Below are 26,041 nucleotides of genomic sequence, written 5' to 3' on the forward strand. Positions count from 1 at the left end.
AAGTGTCCATAATGTTTATTTCAAGATATAAACTGAACACTATGAAACAATACAAAACAATAAATGTGAACATGAAAGAAACCGAAACAGTACCGTGTGGCAACAAACACACACACGGAAAACAAACCTACAACTCAAAAGAGAAACCCAGGCTACCTAAGTATGATTCTCAATCAGAGACAACTAACGACACCTGCCCCTGATTGAGAACCATACCAGGCTGAACTCAAAACCTCAACATAGAAAAACACACATAGACTGCCCACCCCAACTCACGCCCTGACCATACTAAATAAAGACAAAACAAAGGAAATAAAGGTCAGAGCGTGACAGTTCGCCTGTTATTTTTCTGTAATATTTAAACTAGGTCATTTGCCCTTTTGTCCACTTGTTATTTTCTGTAAGGTTTAAACAAGGTCATTAGCCCATTGTCCACCTGCTTTTATTCTGTAAAAGAGGTCCCCACAAAAATAGTAAACTAATAAATATTGGACAAAATGCTACTTCTAGGGGCTTTAGGGTTAAGCATAGGGTTAGGAGTTTTGAATGGGACAAAATGTTGTGTCCCCACAAGGTTAATTATACAAGGTTGTGTGTGTGTGTGTGCATAGTTTGGTGATGCCCAGCGTGCATGAGCAGAGCTGAACGGCGTGAAAGAGAAGTGTTTTGTGGGTAGTGGCGAGGGGAACAAGGGAGGTCACGGAACCCTCTCTACTGTACACATCTGAGTTGATGAGTGTTTCACTAGAGCCCCTGCTGCATTTTTAATCCCCATCTAGTAAAATATTCAGAGCTGTGAGTCTGGAGGGACATATACACGATGCCAAAAAAAAAAAAAAAAATAACAATATGTACAGTGCCTTCGGAAAGTATTCAGACCCCTTCACTCTTTACACATTTTGTTACATCACAAACTTATTCAAAACTGGATTGAATAAAATCCTCAGCAATCTACTCACAATACCCTATAATGACAAAGTAAAAACAGGTTTTTAGAAATGTTTGCAAAAAAATTCAATTTAAATTTAAAAAAATACTTTATTTGCATAAGTATTCAGCCCCTTGGCTATGAGAATCACAATTGAGCTCAGGTGCATCTTGTTTCAATTAATCATCCTTCAGATGTTTATACAACTTGATTGGAGTCCACCTGGGTTAAATTCAATTGATTGGACATGATTTGGAAAGGCACACACCTGTCTATATAAGGTCCCACAGTTGACAGTGCATGTCAGAGCAAACACAAAGCCATGAGGGTGAAGAAATTGTCCGTAGATCTCCGAGACAGGATTGTGTCAAGGCACAGATCGGGGGATGGGTACCAAAACATTTCTGCAGCATTGAAGGTCCCCAAGAACACAGTGGCCTCCATCCTTCTTAAATGGAAGAAGTTTTGAACCACCAAGACTCTTCTTAGAGCTGGCCACTTGGCCAAAGTCAGCAATGGGCGTGAAGGGCCTTGGTCAGAGAGGTGACCAAGAACCAGATGGTCACTCTGGCAAAGCTCTAGAATTTCTCTGTGGAGATGGGAGAACCTACCAGAAGGACAACCATCTCTGCAGCACTCCAACAATCAGGCATTTATAGTAGAGTGGCCAGACGGACACCACTGCTCAGTAAAATGCACATGACAGTCTGTTTGGAGTTTGCCAAAAGGCACCTAAAGGACTCTCAGACCATGAGAAACAAGATTCTCTGGTCTGATGAAACCAAGACTGAACTATTTTTCCTAAATGCCAAACATCATGTCTGGAGGAAATGTGGCACCATCCCTATGGTGAAGCATGGTGGAGGCAGCAGCATGCTGTGGGGATGTTTTTCAGTGGCAGGGACTGGGAGACTAGTCAGGATCAAGGCAAAGATAAACGGAGCAAAGTACAGAGAGATCCTTAATGAAAACCTGCTCTCGAGCACTCAGGACCTCAGACTTGAATCTCACCAAACATCTCTGGAGAAACTTTAAAATAGCTGTGCAGCAATGCTCCCCATCCAACCTGACAACCTTCTTAAAACCTGTTTTTGCTAACCCTAAACTTAAACTTAATCTGAACCCCCAAAACCCCCCAAAGTTCCTGCTTTCTTACCCTTTCAGGACATTCTAGTGAATTCTTAGGACATTGTGGTACTGTAGATAAACTGTAGGTTAACATTCACACACACACACAGACACACAGTGAGTTTAGATAGCACCAGAAGATCTCCAAGTTTCCTATCTGTGTCTGTAACCAGTTGAGAAGCACCTGCACCCTGATTAGCATCCCCCAAGTTTCCTTTCATGAATGAAACATGTTTCTGGAAGCCATGGCTGTAAGTGCTTTGTCGTAAACAAACAGGCTGTTAGAGTGGCTGTAGCTGCTGGCTGTGAGGACTTTGTGATGAGGCGCAGGCACTGCAATGTTTATGCCAAGAGGACAAATTAATACAAGTGCAGCTGGCACAACTAAAATATTTGAGCAGATTCTAAAGGTATGGCACAGGGCTAAGCACAGAGTGGCCCTGCTCACACTATACAGAATCATTAACAGTAACAAAAACAGACATATGACTTGGCAGTGTCCACTCCCACACACATGGCCCCTGTCAAGGCCTGTCAGCACACTCAACGTAAAGGAAGATGTTTGCATGTGGTATTGTACCGTCCTTTCTGTTAGTTTTTCTGACACACTCAACTTGTGTTTGTGTGTCTCCATACAATCAAAAAAGAATGATGTTGCATGAATAGTTGCATTTGTATTATACCTGTATTTTAAGCAGCTGGACAAACTGTATTATTTTTTAAATCAGTTTTTATCATTTAATAATTTCTTTACCTTCCTATTTCCCAAGTTATTGTTATTCACGCGGCCAAGTGTTTGTTTTTCTGCTGCAGACAAATTGCCCTTCATGGACAAACAAAGATTTATACTGCACTAGCAGGCTCACATGTACTCATACAAAGAGACAAGGAGGTTAAGGGTTTCTGGAAATATAACTTCAATTAGCCAGGAGTCAGAGAAGCCACCAGAAGTCACCTGGACCCCAAGGGGTCATATTTTATTGATTCCCTCTCTCTCACTCAATTCCTGTCTGGTTAAAACCCATCAAAATATGTAAACGTGAACACCATGTTCTGGAGAGAAGACTCTCCCCATAGTCCCACTTGCTAACTGTTTGTTAAAATGAACTTTATTGGCCACCCAAATTTCAGGAAATGGGGATGTAAATACATGCAGTAAACATTTTTTTTTATTTCAGTCCACATCAAACACAGAAAAGTACTTTAATTAACACTGACATGGATTACCATGGGGACTAGGCTATGGTAATTAGTTGTGGATATGCCACACAAACACATTAATGCATGCATGTGCACACACACACAAACGCATACGAACACACACACACACAAACATAAACACACACAGACACATTCTAAAACACACACTTAGGATCACACACAGACAAGCTACTGCAAAATTAACTGAACCCTTCACACCCCCCTTCTTCACAGTTGTCACCTCCACATCATCGGCCCCATATACAAATCAACAATGACATTTGGCTTTTGTTGCATTATGGGCCATAGGGGATAGATGGCAATTTAAACTGGTCCTTCTGTAGCTCAGTTGGTAGAGCATGGCGCTTGTAACGCCAGGGTAGTGGGTTCGATTCCCGGGACCACCCATACGTAGAATGTATGCACACATGACTGTAAGTCGCTTTGGATAAAAGCGTCCGCTAAATGGCATATATTATTATTTATTATTATATTATATTATTAAACTATAATGAACCATGCATTATGATTTTGAATGCTCATTATCATGCAGTTAGACACATACAGGCTTTCTATTTTGTCCTTTTTTAAATACTTAAGGATGCATGTAATCTCAAAACATTAAATACATGTGAAATAAACATGAATGACAATCCTATTTGGTGTTTAGCCAAATAACCTTTTCATAGGAATTGACCCATGAATTACTGGTCATTGACTGCACATTTTTCATAAAGAGAAATTCCAATACTTATTATTGGAAATGGACCTAATGTATATTCATATAGAACTATCATCATCATCATATTACATTCAGTCTCAATGCTTGGGCTTTCAGAGTGGCAATGTGGTCTAAGGCACTGCATCTCAGTGCAAAAGGTGTCAGTATAGTACCTGGTTCAATTCCAGGTTGTACCACATCTGGCTGTGATTGGGAGTCCCATAGGGCGGTGCACAATTGGCCCAGAGTCGTCCGGGTTTGGCTGGGGTAGGCAGTAATTGTAAATAAGAATTTGTTCTTAACTGACATTCCTCGTTAAACATTTATTTTTTTAAATGACAGAATCAGTTACATTTGTGGGGCAATACTTCCTTCTATTGTACAGTTGTGGAACAGGTTTGCAGAGGGAAAACATGAGAATAAGAGAGCTACAGAGTAATGAGAATAGGGACATTTGTTTTGTAGAAAGAGGTAAAACCGTTATTTTTCAAAAGTCACTCTTCTCTTTGTATTACAGTATGTGCCTGACAGACAGACAGAGGCCCTGTAGATACTGTAAAAGCAGCTACTCATGGCAGAGACACGTGGCAAAAACACCAGACCTTGACATATTCCACAGGTTGATTCTCTCCCACAACATTTTGGGAAAGTTTCAAACATTTCCAGACATCAGTGTGTAAACTATTCGAAGATAATCGGATGGAGTCCATATTTAATCATTAGGTTTTGACCTTGTTGTGTACTAGAGAACAAAGATGATGGTTACATAATGTCAACTAATCTAGACATGTATAAAGAGGGTGTTCATGTTCTGAAAAGACACTTCACTACCAGGTTGTATAATACAATGTAATGATGATGAGGGCTGTTTTAGTATCTCTGGTGTTACTTGTTTGTTTCTGTGGGACACAGGGACAGAAAGACAGTGAGGAGGTTAGGGAGAATGATATCCCTCAGCTGGGTATCAATGAAGAGGGACAGAGTCCAGTTGAGAGTGGTCAGATTGGAAGATATGAAGTTGATACCTCTACTGAAAAACAGACAACCAACCAGCTTAAGATCTGGAATGAGCTGAAAGAACTGAGAGACATTGTGATGGATCAGAGAGTGGAGCTCACCACTTTATTTTAAGAATGTGAAATGTCAGAATAATAGTAGAGAGAATGACTTATTTCAGCTTTTATTTCTTTCATCACATTCCCAGTGGGTCAGAAGTTTACATACGCTCAATTACTATTTGGTAGCATTGCCTTTAAATTGTTTGACTTGGGTCAAACGTTTCAGGTAGCCTTCCACAAGCTTCCCACAATAAGTTGGGTGAATTTTGGCCCATTCCTCCTTACAGAGCTGTTGTAACTGAGTCAGGATTGTAGGCCTCCTTGCTCGCACACACTTTTCCAGTTCTGCCCACAAATTTTCTATGGGATTAAGGTCAGGGCTTTGTGATGGCCATTCCAATCAAATCAAATCAAATGTATTTATATAGCCCTTCGTACATTAGCTGATATCTCAAAGTGCTGTCCAATACCTTGACTTTGTTGTCCCTAAGCCATTTTGCCACAAGTTTGGAAGTATGCTTGGGGTCATTGTCCATTTGGAAGACCCATTTTCAACCAAGCTTTAACTTCCTGACTGATGTCTTGAGATTTTGCTTCAATATATCCACATGATTTCCATCCTCATGATGCCATCTATTTTGTGAAGTGCACCAGTCACTCCTGCAGCAAAGCACCCCCACAACATGATGCTGGTGCCCCCGTGCTTCACGGTTGGGATGGTGTTCTTCGGCTTGCAAGCCTACCCCTTTTTCCTCCAAAGATAACAATGGTCATTATGGCCAAACAGTTATATTTTTGTTTCATCAGACCAGAGGACATTTCTCCAAAAAGTATGATCTTGGTCTCCATGTGCAGTTGCAAACCGTAGTCTGGCTTTTTTATTGCGGTTTTGGAGCAGTGGCTTCTTCCTTGCTGAGTGGCTTTTAAGGTTATGTTGATATAGGACTCGTTTTACTGTGGATATAGATACTTTTGTACCTGTTTCACCCAGCATCTTCGAAAGGTCCTTTGCTGTTGTTCTGGGATTGATTTGCATTTCTTGCACCAAATTACTTTCATCTCTAGGAGACAGAACCTGTCTCCTTCCTGAGCAATATGACGACTGCGTGGTCCCACTGTAGCTCCTACTGTAGCTCAGTTGGTAGAGCATGGCGCTTGTAACGCCAGGGTAGTGGGTTCGATCCCCGGCACCACCCATACGTAGAATGTATGCACACATGACTGTAAGTCGCTTTGGATAAAAGCGTCTGCTAAATGGCATATATTGTTCATACTTACGTACTATTGTTTGTACAGATGAACGTGGTACCTTCAGTCGTTTGGAAATTGCTCCCAATGATGAACTAGACTTGTGGGGGTCTACAATTTCTCTTCTGAGGTCTTGGCTGATTCCTTCTGATTTCCCATGATGTCAAACAAAGAGGCACTGAGTTTTAAGGTAGGTCTTGAAAAGTATCCACAGGTACACCTCCAAATGACTCAAATGATGTCAATTAGCCTATCAGAAGCTTATAAAGCCATGACATTTTCTGGAATTTTCCAATCTGTTGTCCAAAGTAGATGTCCTAACCGACTTGCCAAACTATAGTTTTAACAAGATATTTGTGGAGTGGTTGAAAAACATAAGTGTTTGTAAACTTGCGACTTCAACTGTATTTCCATTTCACACTTGTACAGGTAACAAACATACTTTTGTTAACAGGACAAATATAAATACCGCTCTTTGGCATATGAATTATGAAGTATTATGAATTTCTGTTGCCAATATGTATTATTGTAGCCAATGTGATTTTTTTAATGGAGAATTTATGCATATTTTGATATAATTGAACTGTTTATTTAGATACAGAGGCCAGACTGAAAAACAGTGAGAGCTGAGTGGTAGAACTGAGGACTAGCAATGCAGGTAAAATATAAAGATCACTTTGATGAACAACTTCTAAATCAGTGATCTCATGAATTCACAACAATACCATATCTGTTGCCTTAGCCCTGAAGACCAGACTCAGTGCCAGTGACGGTAAATTAGAGGAACTGCATCGTGAAAAATTATTGTCAGGTGCTCTTGCATGAATATTCAACCCAAACTCACATTTTATTTGTATTCTATTTATGAAGTTGGTGTTTGTTGTTTTATTATTCGTTTTCATTTATGTATCTTCTAGTGATTGAGACCAAAACAAGAGCCACGGAGGGAAACTTAGAGAAGCTGGAGAAAGACAAAGCAGGTACAAATAAATAATACAATAACACGTTCCAGACGTGTATGATTTTGAGATGATGCTTTTATTATGATTTTGGGACCATGCTTTTCTTTGTCTACATAACCTCAAGATATGCACTGTACGTTTGCATTGCAACGTATGTTTACTCTCAGCCATGGAGGCTAGGCTGAGAAGCAGTGAGAGCCAGGTGGCAGATCAAAAGAGAAAGAAAGAAGTTGAAATAGGCTACTGATGACTATCCTTCTTAGCCTCTCCCTTGGGAAATGTTCTATACTCAGACAGTAATGTCATTCATTTCAGCACAATCAATGCATATATCTGCGGTGGAGGCCAAGTTGATAGCTCTCGAGAAGGAAGTGGACTCTTCGAAAAGGGACAACTCATGTAAAAAATAAAAAAGGATGTGGCTCATCCCCCAAAACCACAATACATTCAGAACATTGTCAACAGTTATTTGCATCGTTTGGGATACTAAGAAGGTTAGGTCCATTTCTTGTCACAAATATAAGATTTTTTTTAAATGTTAGGATGATTTCTAAAACGCATTATCTGCGTGTCAGTGCAAATACACACCTGTATAACAAGCAACTAGGACTTTGTAAAGCATCCAGGGTCAAGGGTTTTTCTTTCTTTTTTCTATTTGTTACATTGTAGAATAATAGTGAAGACATCAAAACTATAAAATAACACATATGGAATCATGTTGTAACCAAAAAAAGTGCTCAGCATATGTGGGAAATCCTTCAAGACTGTTGGAAAAATATTCCTTGTGAATCCGGTTGAGTGTGTGCAAAGCTGTCATCATGGCAAAGGGTGGCTACTTTGAAGACTCTCAAATATAAAACATATTTCGATTTGTTAAACACTTTTTTTGTTACTACATGATTCCTTATGTGTTATTTCAGAGTTTTGATGTCTTCACTATTATTCTACAATGTAGAAAATCGTGAAAATAAAAGAAAAACCCTTGAATAAGTAGGTGTGTCCAAACTTTTGACTGGTACTGTATTGGCTGAAAACCTATTGACTAACTTAGTCCTCTTTATTCATATGTGGAACTTAAGGCTTCCACAAGACTACCGCTGCCTTTTTGGAGATGGTGTTCCATGACAGGTCACAGTCCTTCACGGTTATAACTGAATAGGTCTGTGCTAAAGTGAAACTTAATGAAAGTCTTACTCTACCCTGGTGGAAGCTATTATCACAAAATCATTATGAAATTCAAAACAGGGAATGTGCATTGTAATAACAGATTTACAGTGCATTCGGAAAGTCTTCAGACCCCTTGACTTTTTCACATTTTGTTACGTTACAGCCTTATTCTAACTAAAAATGGATGAAAAACATTTTTTTCTCATCAATCTACAGAAAATACCCCACAATGACAGATCAAAAACAGGTCTTTAGAAATGTTCAGACCCTTTATTATGAGACTCGAAATTGAGCTCAGATGCATCCTGTTTCCATTGATCATCCTTGAGATGTTTCTACAACTTGATTGGAGTACACCTGTGATATAAGGTCCCACAGTTGACTGTGCATGCCAGAGCAAAAACCAAGCCATGAGGTCAAAGGAATTGTCCATAAAGCTCTGAGACAGGATTGTGTCGAGGCACAGATCGGGGGAAGGGTACCGCCGTCTGGCCAAATTGAGCCCCAGAGTTTCTCTGTGGAGATTGGATAACCTTTCAGAAGGACAACCATCTCTGCAGCACTCCAACAATGAGGAGTGGCCAGACGGAAGCCACTCCTCGATAAAAGGCACATGACAGTCCGCTTGGAGTTTGCCAAAAGGCATATAAAGGACTCTCAGACCACAAGAAACAAGATTCTCTGGTCTGATGAAACTAAGATTGAACTCTTTGGCCTGAGCATCACATCTGGAGGAAACCTGGGCCCATCCCTATGGTGAAGCATGGTGGTGGCAGCATCATGCTTTGGGGATATTGTTCAGCGGCAGGGACTGGGAGACTAGTCAGGATCCAGGGAAAGATGAACGGAGCAAAGTACAGAGAGATCCGTGATGAAAACCAGCTCCAGTGCTCTCAGGACCTTAGACTGGGGTGAAGGTTCACCTTCCGACAGGACAATGACCCTAAGCACACCGCCAAAACGATGCAGGAGTGGCTTTGGGACAAGTCTGAATGTTCTTGAGTGGCCCAGCCAGAGCCCGGACTTGAACCCGATCAAACATCTCTGGAGAGATCTGAAAATAGCTGTGCAGTGACGCTCCCCATCCAACCTGACAGAGCTTGTGAGGATCTGCAGAGAGGAATGGGAGAAACTCCCCAAATACAGGTGTACCAAGCTTGTAGCATCATACCCAAGACTCAAGGCTGTAACCGCTGCCATTGGTTCTTCTACAAAGTACTGAGCAAAGAGTCTGAATACTTATGTAATGTGCAAATGTGCAAACATTTCTAGAAACCTGTTTTTGCTTTGTCATTATGGGGAATTGTGTGTAGATTGATGTGGGGGGGGGGATAATTTAACCTGTTGGATGGGTTCCGCTGATGTACAGCAATCTTTAAGTCTTAACACAGATTCTCAATTGGATTGAGGTCTGGGCTTTGACTAGTCCATTCCAAGACATTTAAATGTTCCCCTTAAACCATTCAAGTGTTGCTTTAGCAGTATGCTGGGGTCATTGTCCTGCTGGAAGGTGAACCTCCCTCCCAGTCTCAAAACTCTGGAAGACTGAAACAGGCAGCGCCATCAATCATTCCTTCAATTCTGACAAATTTCCCAGTCCCTGCCAAAGAAAAACATCCCCACAGCATTGGTTGCACCAGATCTCATTTAGGGGCTTCATAGCAAAAGGGGTGAATACATTTGCACACACCACTTTTCCATTTTTCTATTTTAGGAATTTTTTTTTTTTACATGTTATTATTATTTTTTTTTCACTTCACCAATTTGGACTATTTTGTGTTTGTCCATTACATGAAATCCAAATAAAAATCAATTGAAATTACAGGTTTTAATGCAAAAAAATATGAAAAACGCCTGGGGGGATGAATACTTTTGCAAGGCACAGTATTCACAAACATCAGCAACCACTACAACCCAATTACAGGTATAGTAATGTCCTCACAAGAATGTGTACTGAAGCACACAGTTATCTGATTAATAAAACACTAAACTGAAGCTCATCTCTATGTTAGGAATGATCTCTCTCCTTTAATTCCCTCTGATACAGATATCTTCACTGCACCAGTGAGAGAGGTCTACTACTTCAGATTGACCCTTTGTGGTATTGGTACAAATGGATGGGTGCTTTACTTTATAAAAATGTCAGTATAAAAAAGTTACTATTGTATGTTGATGAAATCAATAGCGGTGGGCATATAAAGTTTGTGTCTAATGCAGCTGTACTACATCTGGAGGAGAGTGATGTGGTACACATGAAAACCAGTGAGAGGGCTTCTGATGATTCAAATAACCGTACTATCTTCAATGGCTTCCTTCTCTTCCCAATGGGAAATTAACACCATGTTGTGATGAGAAGCTTCACTAAAGTGTATTGATGCTGGGGATACCGCTCGAATCAACCAGTGTAATTTACTCTCACTAATAAATGCACGATTGAATGCACTATTGCACAATTGCACTATACAACGTGATACCCTTATGATTCAATATTATTTTGTTCAATATCTGGGATTTCCTGGATATATAAAACGTAAACATATTGAAATAACTTTGTATTATGAGCATGTGTTTGTGGAGTTGTTCAGAGGGATTGTACCGTATATTTTGAAACAGTAGATGGCAGCAATACCCAATAAAACAATCACTGCCTGCACTAACAACTCAGAATAGGGGTAATAACAATGATACGATATGGATATAAAGCTGTAATTACCTCAGAGTTAAACAATGTGCCATTACACTGTACATTTATCATGGTGATCGCGCTGTAAAAAAAATACATCTGATTGTCAAATACTATTTCAGTTATACAGTATAATCCTGATTCCTCGCCTAGTGAGAACAATTGTTTGTGAAGTTGAATATTCGATTTCACTGTTGCTTTATATGAATTGTAATGTTAACAATTATGTCAAATATGTTATATTCTGAGAGAGTATTAAATATGTGTAGGGGGGTACTGTAGTTAGAGTGTATCACAACGTACTATGGACATACACAGTCCATGGCAGAAATATTAGCTCCGGACTATTGTAGCGAATGGTGGAGCAGGGAAGTGAATCCGGGTCGCTGGCATGAAAAGGCAAAAACCATATGTATTGCGCCACCAGAATTAACCCCATGGTGGAAATTGTAAAGTGGTTCATATAGCAAGGACCGCTACAATATCATCATAAGCAGGACATGTCACCAGAATATTTAAAAAAAACACAGAAAAAAATGTATTTTTCTTTCTTGTACCACAAAACGTTCTGATCGAACTAAAAAGTGTACAATGCAGAAACTGCTGTCACCCTATCACCCACAATATGTGTTGAGAGACACAGGGTAAAATATCATGTCTTCTCTGCTGGTGTGATACCCTGCAGCAATTTGCCTTATCTTGTTTTTCAAGTCTGGTGGTACTTTTCACCCAGTCCCTTCCCTTGTGATTTTAGTCACTTCCTTCTGTCTCACTCTCTTTCTCTCTCCTTCCCCTCAGATGAATTCCGGATGCCAGTCACCCAGCCATAGATCTGTGTGTGCGCATGAGAAAGGGAATAGTGAGAGAGAAAGAGGAAGCGAGAGAGCGAGAGAGGGAGGGAGGAAGAGAGGAAGAGAGGAAGGGAGAGGGATAGTTGGACAGAGTGCTGAACGTAGGGCAGTGCATCATTGTGTTATGATGTGAGCAGGGAGGCAGGAAGGAGGAGAGGGACCAAAGTAAGAGGAGGAGAGAGGGAGTAAACTGAGAACGCAGCTGGACTACATGTCTAGTCTGAGGGAGCCAGATTAGTGGTGACTCAGAGCTTTTGGAATACTTACCAGAAGGGAATATGACTTTGCACCACTGTTAGACTGCATAGTGTATGCTCATGTGAGTTTGTGGGTGCCACGGAGGGACTGAAAGGGAGAAGGAGTTCAACCTCATCAAAAAGGAGTCACTCAGTGCCCCCCTCCTCAAAGACTTGGAGCAGAGGAGTACAGAGGAGGGGGGCAAGGTGGAGAGGAGGCCAGGTGGAGAGGTGGGCCCCCACGCCTGGACGCAGAACACCTAAAGGACAAAGTGAAATGTGCCACAGCTCAACCCAAGGTTTGACAAATGCTGACAATGGTAAGTCACCTGAACATGCTTAGTGACCCGGTCAAGATTGACTGTGAAGGCAGGGGACAGGTTCCTCATTGCTCTGTCCTGGATATAAATCTATATAGTGATGATGAGAGGACACTGTTTACACCTCTTACAGTGTCAGAAAGGGAATTATTGGCAGATTGATCAACTGTGTATGAGGAGGGGCTAAGGCACTTGTCACGGAATGTTCCGTAGTGACATCAGATGGGGTCAGTTGGGACTACAACCAACTGACATCTACAATGTGACAGTCAAAGAGTGGTGCCTGCAAGCACAACTGGTTAGATGATCTGCCTGCAATTCTGACAGCGCTGCATGAAGCCTGGGGGGTGAGGGTGGGCTATGGGACAAAAATATTTTTTGTATGCACACACTCAGTCACACACACACGCACACACACACAGCTATCTTGAGGTATTTTACTGTATCAGCAAATGCAAACTCACACATAATGTTTTAGGCACACCCACTGCCTCTCATACACACACACGCACACACACACACACACACACACACACACACACACACACACACACACACACACACACACACACACACACACACACACACACACACACACACACACACACACACACGCACACGCACACGCACACGCACACGCACACGCACACGCACACGCACACGCACACGCACACGCACACACGCAAAATTGTCCTTGCTTTGGCCACAAACTATAGTTGCATGCATCAGTCAAATAAAGACATACATACACACTCGGCTACTCTGGCATTTACTGCGTCAGTTAAATGCACACAGAGTCACTGATTCATTTCCCCTTGTCAGGCTTTAATTAAATCGTTAGCATAAATTCATACATTATCCGCCCGCCCAAGGTTGGGACAGGACGGTGTGAGAGGATGCCCATGAGGGAGACAGAGAGAGAGGTCACCACAGGAGTCATGCTGTGACTAGATGATCTCTGTGAAATATGACCTCTGAAGGAAACAGAACCTGGGCAGACCATGCTGTTATGTTCTGAATATAATGTGCTGAATCCAGTAAGGGTTTCCTTTGACTAAAAGTAAGCAAGGGTCAGTACTCCAAAGACTGTTTCTTGACTGTCATGCACCCCCATGTCCTGCTCTGTGACACCTTGGTGTTATGAGGGTACTGTAATCCAGCTCACAATACTAAAACAACCTCTTCTACCTTATCTGATATAATATTGTCTCACATTGTCAGTGTAGGGTTTATCCTTCTATATTCTTTCATGTTTGTGGTAGACGAGAAAAGGTCCATTATTCATGACTATCTCCAATTTGCTGTCAAGGCTTTAGACCTTTGTTTGTCCTCTATTTCGGATGCATATGGGCAGCTCTGGCAGTGTCCTTGATTTGTACTTTGTTGGAATCCAATTGTTCTGCCCTGGTACGGATTCCTTTCACAGTGCCTTATCAAAATGAGACATCATAATGTGCTCTTTACATTAAACTAACCTTGACTTTCCCATAGATGTGATGGTGATGGTGGACACAAGCTCTCCTGGATTTTCAGGCCACTGAGTCAGTCGGCCAGGTGATGGGGAGACGGGCGGCTGACCTGACCACTCCTGTGCCAGTACTGGGAGTTCCTGCCCTGGTGGGGGTGCGTGGTTGGAGTACAGCAGGGGGGGACAGTGCTGGGGGAGTGCTGCCACTGACATGGGGTTCCCAGTGCAGTATCGGAGTGCAGACTTCACCCGGCATGAGAGCTCCACCCATCTTGCACGGGACAAAACTAACAGGCACATTCTCCAGTCAATTAGGAAGAAGCATTACTCCTACATGCAATGGCTACATCCCAAAAGAGGCAAAGGAAGAGGAGGGAATCAGACAGACTAAGTGTGTCAGAGGTGTTCTTTCAAAACAGAGGAGTTTAGATTCCAAGACCAAAAAAGGTGTGACTTTTGAAGAGATTTCCAGTGAACTTACAGAGAATGTAGTCTTCAACAAATGGAAAAGTGGGACTTATTGCTCTGCCCGGGCAATCAAGACTAACCCACACCTATTAGGGGGCGTGGGGAACAGCAAGATTAAAGAGAGGCGGGACTTGCGCTACACAAATGGCAGCGTAGTTGACTCGGAGGCTATAGGAGGGATTTGTATTGATGGAAGTGATGAGGCGGAGCCTGTCTCGACCATGTCCTCTCGAGGAAGGGACCAATCAAAACCTAAAGAACATTCTGTGGCACATTCATATTGTGGGAATGCAAAACGACCACCTGCTCCCCCACCTCTCTGGATGCTCCAGGAAATGTGCAGACACTGTGGAGGGAGACAGACTGTGGTCCCTGGAGCTGGAGATGAAGATGCCAGTCTGGAAGTTAAGAGCCCTTCCTCTGCATGCCCTGAAGGAACAATAGCCATGAAAACACCTATTTCACTCATAGACAGAAACCACCTTCTCCGTTCACATACTGAGAAAGAGAGGAACTCTACATGCTCCACTCCGAGGCTTGCAGACAGGGATCTGATACAAAGACAGCCGACACAAACAGAATCTCAATCCACCCACCCCCGCTGTAAACCCCCTATTTACAACAACAAAGAGAGGAAGCCCAACCTGCCTGCAATCCCAGCGCCTGCATGGAAAACCAAAGATCTGAAACAGACTAATGGTTATACCTCACATTATACATACCCCCTGCATACCTCTATCACAGACCCAGTAGAAAGCCTAGTTACACCTTCACATACACACTCAGACAAGCCAACCCGCCAAAGAACCATCTTACACACAAAATCTATTACAGTCACTAAGGCAACTATTGAACCCAGGCGTGCAGATGTCAACACCCTTGAGACCCCATCTCACTGGAGTAAAATTCCTCGACCGAAAATACTCAAAATGTATCCTCAGATCGCAATAGCCACCAGGGCAAACACGCCACGCGCAGACCGTAAACATCCAAAGACACCCATACAGCCCAACCCATCAAGTGCATCATGTACATCTACTCACCCTTACTGTCCAAACACACCATACAGAACCTTTCCTCCAAACCATGTTAACCCATCCCATGTTATTAGAGCCCCTAAGCCTGAAAACACAACACCACGGTCTAACACTGCTACAACATTACATATAAGTGCACCCCCTTACCCTGCTAACACACACGCAACTAAACCCCCTAACTCTGCAAACTCACATACAGCTACACCTCCCACCCCTGAAAGCACACTGACGACAACCACAAAACTCCTAAACAGTGCTACTAAAACGATACACAGAACAACACTCCCTAGCCTCGCTAACACATTACATATAGCTACAACTCTAAAACCAGCAAACACACCATGCAAAGCCACTCTCTCTTACCCTTACAACCTATCACACACAACTACTCTCACAAGCTATTATAACCCATCACACACAACTACTCCCACAAGCTATTATAACCCATCACACACAACTACTCCCACAAGCTATTATAACCCATCACACACAACTACTCCCACAAGCTATTATAACCCATCACACACAACTACTCCCACAAGCTATTATAACCCATCACACACAACTACTCCCACAAGCTATTATAACCCATCACACACAAATACACCCACAAGCTATTATAACACATCACACACAAATACACCTACAAAACCTTTGTTCCATACCCTTAACCTGTCAAACACATCACACACGCCTAGTTCCCCTGACTCAGCTAATGCATCCCCCATAACACCCCCTAACGTTGATAACGCATCACATACAACTATATCCTCTCTCTGTTCAAATGCCTTATACACAGCTACGCAGCATCAGTCCTCATCCACATCACTGCCGATCTGTGGACCATTAATCATGACACAGATACACAACAATAAACCACCTGACCCATCAAACAGATCAAGCACTAACACGCAGAATAACAGCACATTTATAAATACACATATTGAACAAACCGCTGCCCTTCACACCAGCTCTCATAACAGATTTGTTGTTGATCCAATAATGCATGCAAATGTATATGCCAAAGTATTGTCTCTGTCTAACAAAAGTAGACACTGTGCTCCTGTCATCGTATCACAGACACATCAGGAAAGACACTCTGGAATATTCAATGCATCACAGGTCACTAACCTTCCAAAACACATCACTGAAATAAATATAAACAAAGAATGGGAACAGCAGGGACACATTGTCACACAACATCAGGGAGACCTTTTCACAAACCTAAAACCTGGATCTGAGTGTCAGATACATTCTCACAAAGAGCACATTCCCTCCAGCGTGTTACATACACATGCAAATACCACATTTAGATTCAGCCTTGACAGGCAGATATACACAAATTATGCTCCAACTTCCAGCACACCACAGACACAAACAGATCCTAAGCCCCTCATTGCATCACAGACAAACACTACTGCACATGTCCAACCGATCACCGAAACACCAAATCACATAAACAAAGACTTACGTTCGACACCAACCCCACACAAACACACAAGCCCCACACACCGACTCTTACCACAGGCCCGTCCATACACAATCACTGAACTCCTCACACACAAAGCCATAAACCCCAAGTACAACCCCCTTTTGCCGCCATCACGCATGGCACACCTAGAATCCTACACCCTCGCCCATTCCAATCAGACACACCAGATGATCCATCCAGTATTTTTGTTGTCAAGTACCATCCCACAACCCTCCCGAGACGACCCTAGGCTGGCTCACTCCCACCCGGCTGATTCAGACCTGCTGCTGCCCCCTTCCCCACAGTGCAGCAGGCCAGCCCCTTTCCATAGGAGGCTGCAGTGTGTGGAGGCCAGCCTGGCAGCCAACCAGGACAGGATCACTACACTTCTCAACATCATCCAAGACCTTGAGATGAGCCATGCTCTCAACAAGGGGTAAGAGATAGAGGGGAAGAGAAAGCGAACGTGAGAAAGGGAAGAAATAGAAAGGGAAGTAGAAGGAGTGAGTAGAGAAAGTGAACGGGATGACATTACAGAGAAGAGAGAAGGAATTAGAGAGAAGCCTCTTTTGTTCTAGTTAACATCTCCTGCTCTTTGTTTCAGTCGGCGATGCTACAGGACAGGCCAAGACCTCCGGGAGTGCTCCACCTGTCAGAAGACTGCTTGTATCGTATATAGGTGAGACACAGGAAGCATGGTCAGATCGGCGGACTCTTTCCTCCTGTTTTTGCTTTCCTCCTTTTCACCCTCTCTTGCTCTATCTCTCTGTCCCTGCAGTGTGGAGTATGACTTCAGGCAGCAAGAGAGACGTTTCTTGGAGGTTTTGTATCCCCAGAGGGCTGACAACAACACTCCTCCCTCCCTGCCCCACAACAGCACCCTGCTGACGGACGCCATCACTAAGACCATGACCAAGTCCAAGGTGAAAAGCAAGAAGTTGTGCAAGATGCTTTTCCAATGGCTGCCTAGGACAATTCAGCGAACAAAGTCCTCCTTTCACCAACTCTCTCCAGATCATTTGAATTCCTAGCATGTTATTCATGAGGTATTGAGGTATGATCTGATGGTGTGTTCAAGACAACTGGGAACTCTGTAAAATACAAGGTCAAATCAAGATGTCAGTAATCTCCAAGTCGGAAAATCAAAGCTCTTGAAAGAGGCCGAATTCCTGAGTCAGAATTCTGAGTTAGGTGAACGTTCCAAATGATTTTTCCCTGTCGGAGTAAGTTTTTCTGAGAGTTCCCAATTGTCTTGAGCACACTGAAGTCGGAAGTCAGAGATTTCCAAGTTCCCAGTTGTTTTGAACTCGTCATGATGTCCCTATCACAGCAAGTAGCACTTGTCATTGTAGAAGACACCTACATCCCTTCCTCTCCTGTGTTCTGAAATCTGATTTGCTCCTTAATGACTGATTGACACCCTATTGTCCAATCACAACACAGCATGAACAGGAATTGCCCTTAGTAACTACAGACCTTTGCCCAGTCTAGCAACAGTCTATCATATGGAGAAAACTTCATCCCTCAGGTTAAAATCATGAACTTTCATCCAAAGCACATGCACTAGTTGTTGAACTAGATACAACATCCAAAAGTTTGCTAGATTGCAATCACTATTTTCAGAGCCTATTGTAGATGATAGTCCATATTCTATAGTATTTTATTGTAGCTAAGCATCAAGTGAAGTGTTGCAGTCCTCTACCAGCTTATCCCAGGGTCAATGTATATACATCATATTTTTTTTAAATAAACCAAAGCCCACAGTACATACTGTAAACATTTTCTTTTCATGTTTGATTAAATATCTTATCGCTGACATCAATGTCTATCCTTCCTTGTTTGTAATATAATATCTTACATGAAACACACATAAGTTACTGGGACATATACAAGCACTCAAGCATTGTGCTACACAGGAACCACCCATCAAACTCATCCAGGTCCCCTCTGTTCTCTGACCTAACACTGTTAGACAGTTCTCAGCAGCCAGCTCGTCCTGGAAGTGGAGAAACTTTCATTCTCTTTTTCCCAGAGGGGATGAAGCTCGTGCAGAAGGTCTCCAAATCCCCAAACAATCTAAAGCCTAACAGGGTTTCTTAAAATTCCACGGAGTTAAACAAAGGCAGGCTGGAACCCGGCGGCAGGGTAGCCTAGTGGTTAGAGAGTTGGACTAGTAACCGGAAGGTTGCAAGTTCAAACCCCTGAGCTGACAAGGTACAAATCTGTCGTTCTGTCCCTGAACAGGCAGTTAACCCAGTGTTCCTAGGCCGTCATTGAAAATAAGAATTTGCTCTTAACTGACTTGCCTAGTTAAATAAGGGTAAAATAAAAATGACGCATGGAAATCCCACAATAAAATGTTCCATGGGCACATGCACATGTGTGCACCACAGCACATACACACTTACTGTGTTCATACACACAACCTCCTACACCAAAAGCATCAAATGGCAGGCTTCAAGTAAGCATTAATAACTTTAGCTCATGCTGCTAGTGAATGTCTCTTACAAATAAGCAGCTGCCAAGGGGTACATGCCATTTTGGAAAAGATTCATCTTGAGCCAGAGATCATGAAAAACATAGAGAGACATGCATTCTGTTAGAGAAGTCCTGTCAGACATGTATTGTTGTGAACTATTTGTTGGCAGCCCTGGCAGCTATGCCAGCCTTGCTGCATGACGAGGACAAATTAGTGCCCTCTTACCCCTCTCATACTCACTCCCATACACTCCCTTTGGCTTCAGAACACGGCTACCACTGGAGAAAATGGTGTGTATTCTTCCATGTTGCCTAGCACTGGAGAAAATGGTGTGTATTCTTCCATGTTGCCTAGCACTGGAGAAAATGGTGTGTATTCTTCCATGTTGCCTAGCACTGGAGAAAATGGTGTGTATTCTTCCATGTTGCCTAGCACTGGAGAAAATGTTGTGTATTCTTCCATGTCGCCTAGCACTGGAGAAAATGGTGTGTATTCTTCCATGTTGCCTAGCACTGGAGAAAATGGTGTGTATTCTTCCATGTTGCCTAGCACTGGAGAAAATGGTGTGTATTCTTCCATGTTGCCTAGCACTGGAGAAAATGTTGTGTATTCTTCCATGTTGCCTAGCACTGGAGAAAATGTTGTGTATTCTTCCATGTTGCCTAGCACTGGAGAAAATGTTGTGTATTCTTCCATGTTGCCTAGCACTGGAGAAAATGGTGTGTATTCTTCCATGTTGCCTAGCACTGGAGAAAATGGTGTGTATTCTTCCATGTTGCCTAGCACTGGAGAAAATGGTGTGTATTCTTCCATGTTGCCTCATCTCTTAAATGTCAACACAAACGTCAGACTATTCATCTGGTACTGTGTCTGATGAGAGAGAGATGGAGACTCATTGCATGCAAGGGTAGAGAGGAAAATAAAATGTTGTTGTGTGTGTGCTTTAGGCTGGTGCAGTTAAACAGATGTGACGTAATACAACTCTGTTGAAGTTTTAAATGTTCATGTCCTGTCAGATGTCAAAGCAGAGAACTGTGAGGAAGCTCATCCTTGTCCTGCACTGTTAGCACACGATTCCCACGAACCTCCAGTTCAAACTGGCTTTGACATTAACGTTTTGGTAAAGAAACATTCTATTGGAAATGAGGCAACTAGCTATAGAGAGAATGCAATTATCCTACTAGGATCAAAGAGAGACCATAGTAACTGAAACAGGGCCATGCCTCTTAGAAATAACTATAGACTAAACTGCTCGCTTGCATTTAGCTTATTACTGCCTTGTTTTAACAATACACCCAATCTGCAGTGATGTTTTTACTGAGACACAAAACAATGATGAATCGACAAAAAGTATTTCAGTTATGAACTGTGGCAGACTACAGGATACACGTTTGTGTGTGTGTATGCGCGCGTATGTGCGTGTGTGTGCGTGTGCGTGTGTGTGTGTGTCTGGGAGGCATTGGTTTGGGGGAGTGTATTTTTACGCACATTCTTGTAATGGTCCCGAAAGGTATGGTCAACGTTTTACGTGCTCCTGAGCAATTGTGCTATTTTGTGGGGTTTTTTTGCGTTGATCCTAACTTTTTTTGTGCATAATGTTTTGGCCATCATTTCATATGACTGAAAAGAGCATCTGGACATCAAAACAGCAATTACTAACCAACATTTGGCTGAGGACTTCTATTTCCATGAATCAGAGTTGGAGGCCATAATGCTCATTCCAGATCAGCTTCATTAATACGTGCATTGATTTCGTAATCCCCACAGTGACCATACATACATATCCTAACCAGAAGCAATGGAGTAGAGGCAACATCCACACTGAGCTAAAGGCTAGAGCTGCCGCTTCAATGAGCGGGACACAAATCTAGACTATGCCCTCCGATGAACCATCAAATAGGCAAAGCATCAATACATCACTAAGATCGAATCCTACTACACCGGCTTTGACACTCGTCGGATGATGCAGGGATTGCAAACTATCACGAATTACAAAGGGAAAGCCAGCTGTGAGCTGCCCAGTGCCTAGAATGTGAGCTAAATGCCTTCTATGCTCATCACTTGGAGGAGGCGGCGCTATAGAGCTCGGCGTGCAGGATATCTAACGACACTGTGACCGCGACCTGGTAAGTCGCCATTAACCTCCTTTCTATTGGCGAGTGTGCAATCATTGGAAAATATCAATCAAATGTATTTACGTCACAAAGTGCTGTACAGAAACCCAGCCTAAACCCCCAAACAGCAAGCAATGCAATGTAGAAGCATGGTGGCTAGGAAAAACTGGATGAGCTCAGTTCGAAACCATCCTATTAATGTGATCTGAAGAACTGTAATATCCTGTGTTTCACCCAGTCGTACCTGAGCAAGGACATGGAAAATATAAATATAGTTGGTTTTCTTATACATCTGCAGGACAAAACATCTGCGTTCGTTAAGCTGAGGGGTAGGGGGGGGTGTCTCTATGCCAACAACAGTTGGTGTGGGATCTCTAATATTAAGGAAGTCTCGAGGTTCTGCTTGCCTGAGTTAGAATGATAAGCTGTAGCTATTTTTCGTAGCTGTCTATTTACCACAATAAACCGATGCTGGAACTAAGACTGCACATAATGAGCTGTATAAGGCCATAAGCAAACAAATACATGTTCAACCACATGTGGCGCTCCTAGTGGCCGGGGATTTGAATGCGGGGAAATTGAAATCCCTTTTACCTCATTTCTATCAGCATGTCTCCTGTGCAACTGGAATATGTTCCGAATATGTTCCGGGATTCATCCGATGGCATTAAGGAGTTTACCACATCGGTCACCGGCTTCATTAACTTCTCTAGGGTAGGGGGCAGCATTTGGGATTTTGGATGAAAAGCATGCCCAAATTAAATGGCCTGCTACTCGGGCCCAGAAGATATGATATGCATATAACTGGTAGATTTCGATAGACAACACTCTAAAGTTTCCAAAACTGTTAAAATAGTGTCTGTGAGTATAACTGAACTGATTTGGCAGGGGAAAACCTGAGAAAAATCCATTCAGGAAGTAGTTTATATTTTGGTTTTGTAGTTTTCTATTCAATGCCATTACAGAATCCATTGACTTAGGACTCCAATTGCAGTTCCTATGACTTCCACTAGATGTCAACAGTCTTTTGAAATTGTTTCAGGCTTGATTTCTGATAAATGAGGGACTAAGACCAGTCTGAATGAGTGGACCCTGACGTGTCACAGAGCTTTTTCATACGCAATCCCGAGAGAGTGCATTTCTTGTTTACCATTTATATTGATGTCGTTATTATCCGGTTGAAATATTATATATAATTTAGGCTAAAAACAACCTGAGGATTGAATATAAACATCGTTTGACATGTTTCGATGAACTTTACGGATACAATTTGGATTTTTTTGTCTGCCTGTTTTGACTGCATTTGAGCCTGTGGATTACTGAAGAAAACGCACAAGCAAAACGGAGGTTTTTGGATATAAATAGACTTTATCGAACAAAAGGAACATTTATTGAGTAAATTAGTGTCTTCTGAGTGCAACCATATGAAGATCATCAAAGGTAAGGGATTAATTTTGTCTCTATTTCTCAGACTTGTAACTCTTCTGCTTGGCTGGTTACTGTTTGTAATGATTTGTCTACTGGGCTATGTTCTCAAATAATCGTAAGGTATGCTTTCGGCGTAAAGCATTTTTTAAATCTGACACCGTGGTTGGATTCAAAAGTAGTTCATCTTTAAACCTATGTAAAATATGTTTTTTTTCTGAATTTTTATAATGAGTATTTCTGTATTTGAATTTGTCGCTTTGCAAACTCACTGGATGTGACTGCTGAGAAGTTAATTAAACGGCTACCCATACTTTCTTCTCACTCCTTACCTACATTTTTATTTCATTTTAAAATGTTTATTTCACCTTTATTTAACCAGGTAGGCCAGTTGAGAACAAGTTCTCATTTACAACTGCGACCTGGCCAAGATAAAGCCAAACAGTGCGACAAAAACAACAACACAGAGTTACACATAAACAAACGTACAGTCAATAAGAATAGAGACATCTATGTACAGTGTGTGCAAATGTAGAAGAGTAGGGAGGTAAGGCAATAAATAGGCCATAGAGGTGAAATAATTTCAATTTAGCATTAACACTGGAGTGATATATATGCAAATGATGATGTGCAAGTAGAGATACTGGGGTGCAAAAGAGCAAGAGGATAAGTAACAATATGGGGATGAGAGTTTGGTGTGCTGTTTACAGATTGGCTGTGTACAGGTACAGTGCTCTGTAAACTGCTCTGACATCTGATGCTTAAAGTTAGAGAGGGAGATATAAGCTTCAGAGATTTTTGCAAATCGTTCCAGTCATTGGTAGCAGAGAACTGGAAGGAAATGCGGCCAAAGGAAGTGTTGGCTAAGGGGATGACCAGTGAAATATACCTACTGGAGCTTGTGCTATGGGTGCGTGTTGCTATGGTGACCAGTGAGCTGAGATAAGGCGGGGATTTACCTAGCAAAGACTTATAGATGACTTGGAGCCAGTGGGTTTGGCGACAAATATGTAGTGAGTGCCAGCCAACGAGAGCACACAGGTCGCAGTGGTGGGTAGTATATGGGGCTTTGGTGACAAAACTGATTGCACTGTGATAGAAAACATCCAGTTTGCTGAGTAGAGTGTTGGAGGCTATTTTATAAATGACATCGACAAAGTCAAGGATTGGTAGGATAATCAGTTTTACGAGGGTATGTTTGGCAGCATGAGTGAAGGAGGCTTTGTTGTGAAATAGGAAGCGGATTCTAGATTTAATTTTGGATTGGAAATACAACTTCTTGGCGCATTCGTCCCGTTAGCGGGATCCTTTTCATCAACATCCGCTGAATTGCAGAGCCCTAAATTCAAATTAATTACAAAAAATATTACATTTTCATGAAATCACAAGTCTAATATAGCAAAACACAGTTTAGCTTGTTGTTAATCCACCTGGAATGTCAGATTTCAAAAATGCTTTTTGGCGAAAGCATACCAAGCGTTTATGTAAGGACATATCTTTCAGCAGACAAAACATTACAAACAGCTAGCAGCAAAGTAGATTGGTCACGAAAGTCAGAAAAGCAATAAAATGAATCGCTTACCTTTGATCTTTGGATGTTTGCACTCACACGCCCAGTTACACAATAAATGTTCCTTTTGTTCCATAAAGATGATTTTTATATCTAAAATACCTTAGAAACATGTCAAATGTTTTTTATAATCAATCCTCAGGTTGTTTTTACAATATGTAATCGATAATATTTCAACCCGACTGTAGCTTCTTCAATAGGAGAGAGAGAGAAAATGTCTGCTCCACTCTGTTGGCGCATGCAAAATGCTGCTGGCACCCAGCCATCCAATGACGCAATGTGATCTTTATCGCTCATTTTTCAAAATAAAAGCCTGAAACTATATCTAAAGACTGTTCACACAATGTGGAAGCCATAGGAAAAGGAATCTGGTTGTTATACCTTTAAACGGAGGAAAGGCATGCAATGGAACAGAGAGCTTTCAGGAAAAACAACAATTATTGGCTGGATTTTCCTCGGCGAGGCAGTCATTTGAGAAGCCAAGGCTATTGAGTCTGCCTATAAGAATGCGATGATTGACAGAGTTGAAAGCCTTGTCCAGGTCGATGAAGACGGCTGCACAGTACTTTCCTTTATCGATGGCGGTTATATCGTTTAGGACATTGAGCGTGGCTGAGGTGCACCCATGACCAGCTTGGAAAACAGATTGCATGCTGGAGAAGGTACGGTGGGATTCAAAATGGTCGGTGATCTGTTTGTTATCTTGCCTTTTGAAGATTTTAGAAAGGCAGGGCAGGATGGATTTAGGTCTACAACAGTTTGGGTCTAGAGTGTCTCCCCCTTTGAAGAGGGGGATGACTGTGGCAGCTTTCCAAATTTTAGGGATCTCAGACAATATGAAAGATTGGTTGAATATGCTGGTTATAGTGGTTGCAACGATTTCTGCAGTTAATTTTAGAAAGAGAGGGTTCAGATTGTCTAGCCCAGCTGATTTGTAGGGATCCAGATTTTGCAGCTCTTTCAGAACATCTGTCTTCTGGATTTGGGTGAAGGAGAAGCGGGGGTGGGCTTGGGCAAGTTGCTGTGGGGTTGCAGAGCTGTTGACTGGGGTAGGGGTAGCCAGGTGGAAAGCATGGCCATCCGTAGAAAAATGCTTATTGAACCTATCGATTATGGTAGATTTATTGGTGGTGACAGTGTTTTCTATGCTTAGTGCAGTGGGCAGCTAGGAAGAGATGCTTTTAATCTCCATGGACTTTACAGTGTCCCATAACTTTTTCGAATTAGTTGTACAGGATGCAAATATCTGTTTGAAAAACCTAACCTTAGCTTTCCTAACTGACTGAGTATATTGGTTCCTGACATCCCTGAAAAGTTGCATATCGCGGGGGCGATACGATGCAATTTGCAGAACGCCACAGGATGTTTTTGTGCTGGTCAAGGGCAGTCAAGTCTGGGTGAACCAAGGGCTATATCTGCTCTTAGTTCTACATTTTTTGAATGGGGCACTCTTATTTAAGATGGTGAGGAAGGCACTTTTGAAGAGCAACCAGGAGTCTTCTACTGT

The 26,041-nt window shown here is 42.2% G+C and overlaps 1 protein-coding gene across 1 annotated transcript; it reads left to right on the forward strand.

The window, feature by feature from the left end:
* Positions 1-12,014: 12,014 nt before the first annotated feature.
* On the forward strand, positions 12,015-18,702 carry LOC124000327 (uncharacterized threonine-rich GPI-anchored glycoprotein PJ4664.02-like). The gene is made up of 4 exons (XM_046306604.1): positions 12,015-12,502; positions 13,994-17,382; positions 17,551-17,625; positions 17,725-18,702. Exons 2-4 carry the CDS (start codon positions 14,060-14,062, stop codon positions 17,975-17,977), a joined length of 3,651 nt encoding a protein of 1,216 aa, XP_046162560.1. The 5' UTR covers positions 12,015-12,502; positions 13,994-14,059; the 3' UTR covers positions 17,978-18,702.
* The last annotated feature ends 7,339 nt before the right edge of the window (positions 18,703-26,041 follow it).

Source organism: Oncorhynchus gorbuscha, linkage group LG16 (genome assembly GCF_021184085.1).
Source record: "Oncorhynchus gorbuscha isolate QuinsamMale2020 ecotype Even-year linkage group LG16, OgorEven_v1.0, whole genome shotgun sequence".
Taxonomy (NCBI): domain Eukaryota; kingdom Metazoa; phylum Chordata; class Actinopteri; order Salmoniformes; family Salmonidae; genus Oncorhynchus; species Oncorhynchus gorbuscha.

Excerpts from the sequence above, each read along its gene's own strand:
- LOC124000327 (XM_046306604.1), top strand. The coding sequence starts at position 14,060 with ATGGGGAGACGGGCGGCTGACCTGACCACTCCTGTGCCAGTACTGGGA. Across the intron at positions 17,383-17,550 it reads AGCCATGCTCTCAACAAGGG|TCGGCGATGCTACAGGACAG; the intron begins GTAAGAGATAGA and ends TCTTTGTTTCAG. Across the intron at positions 17,626-17,724 it reads ACTGCTTGTATCGTATATAG|TGTGGAGTATGACTTCAGGC; the intron begins GTGAGACACAGG and ends CTGTCCCTGCAG.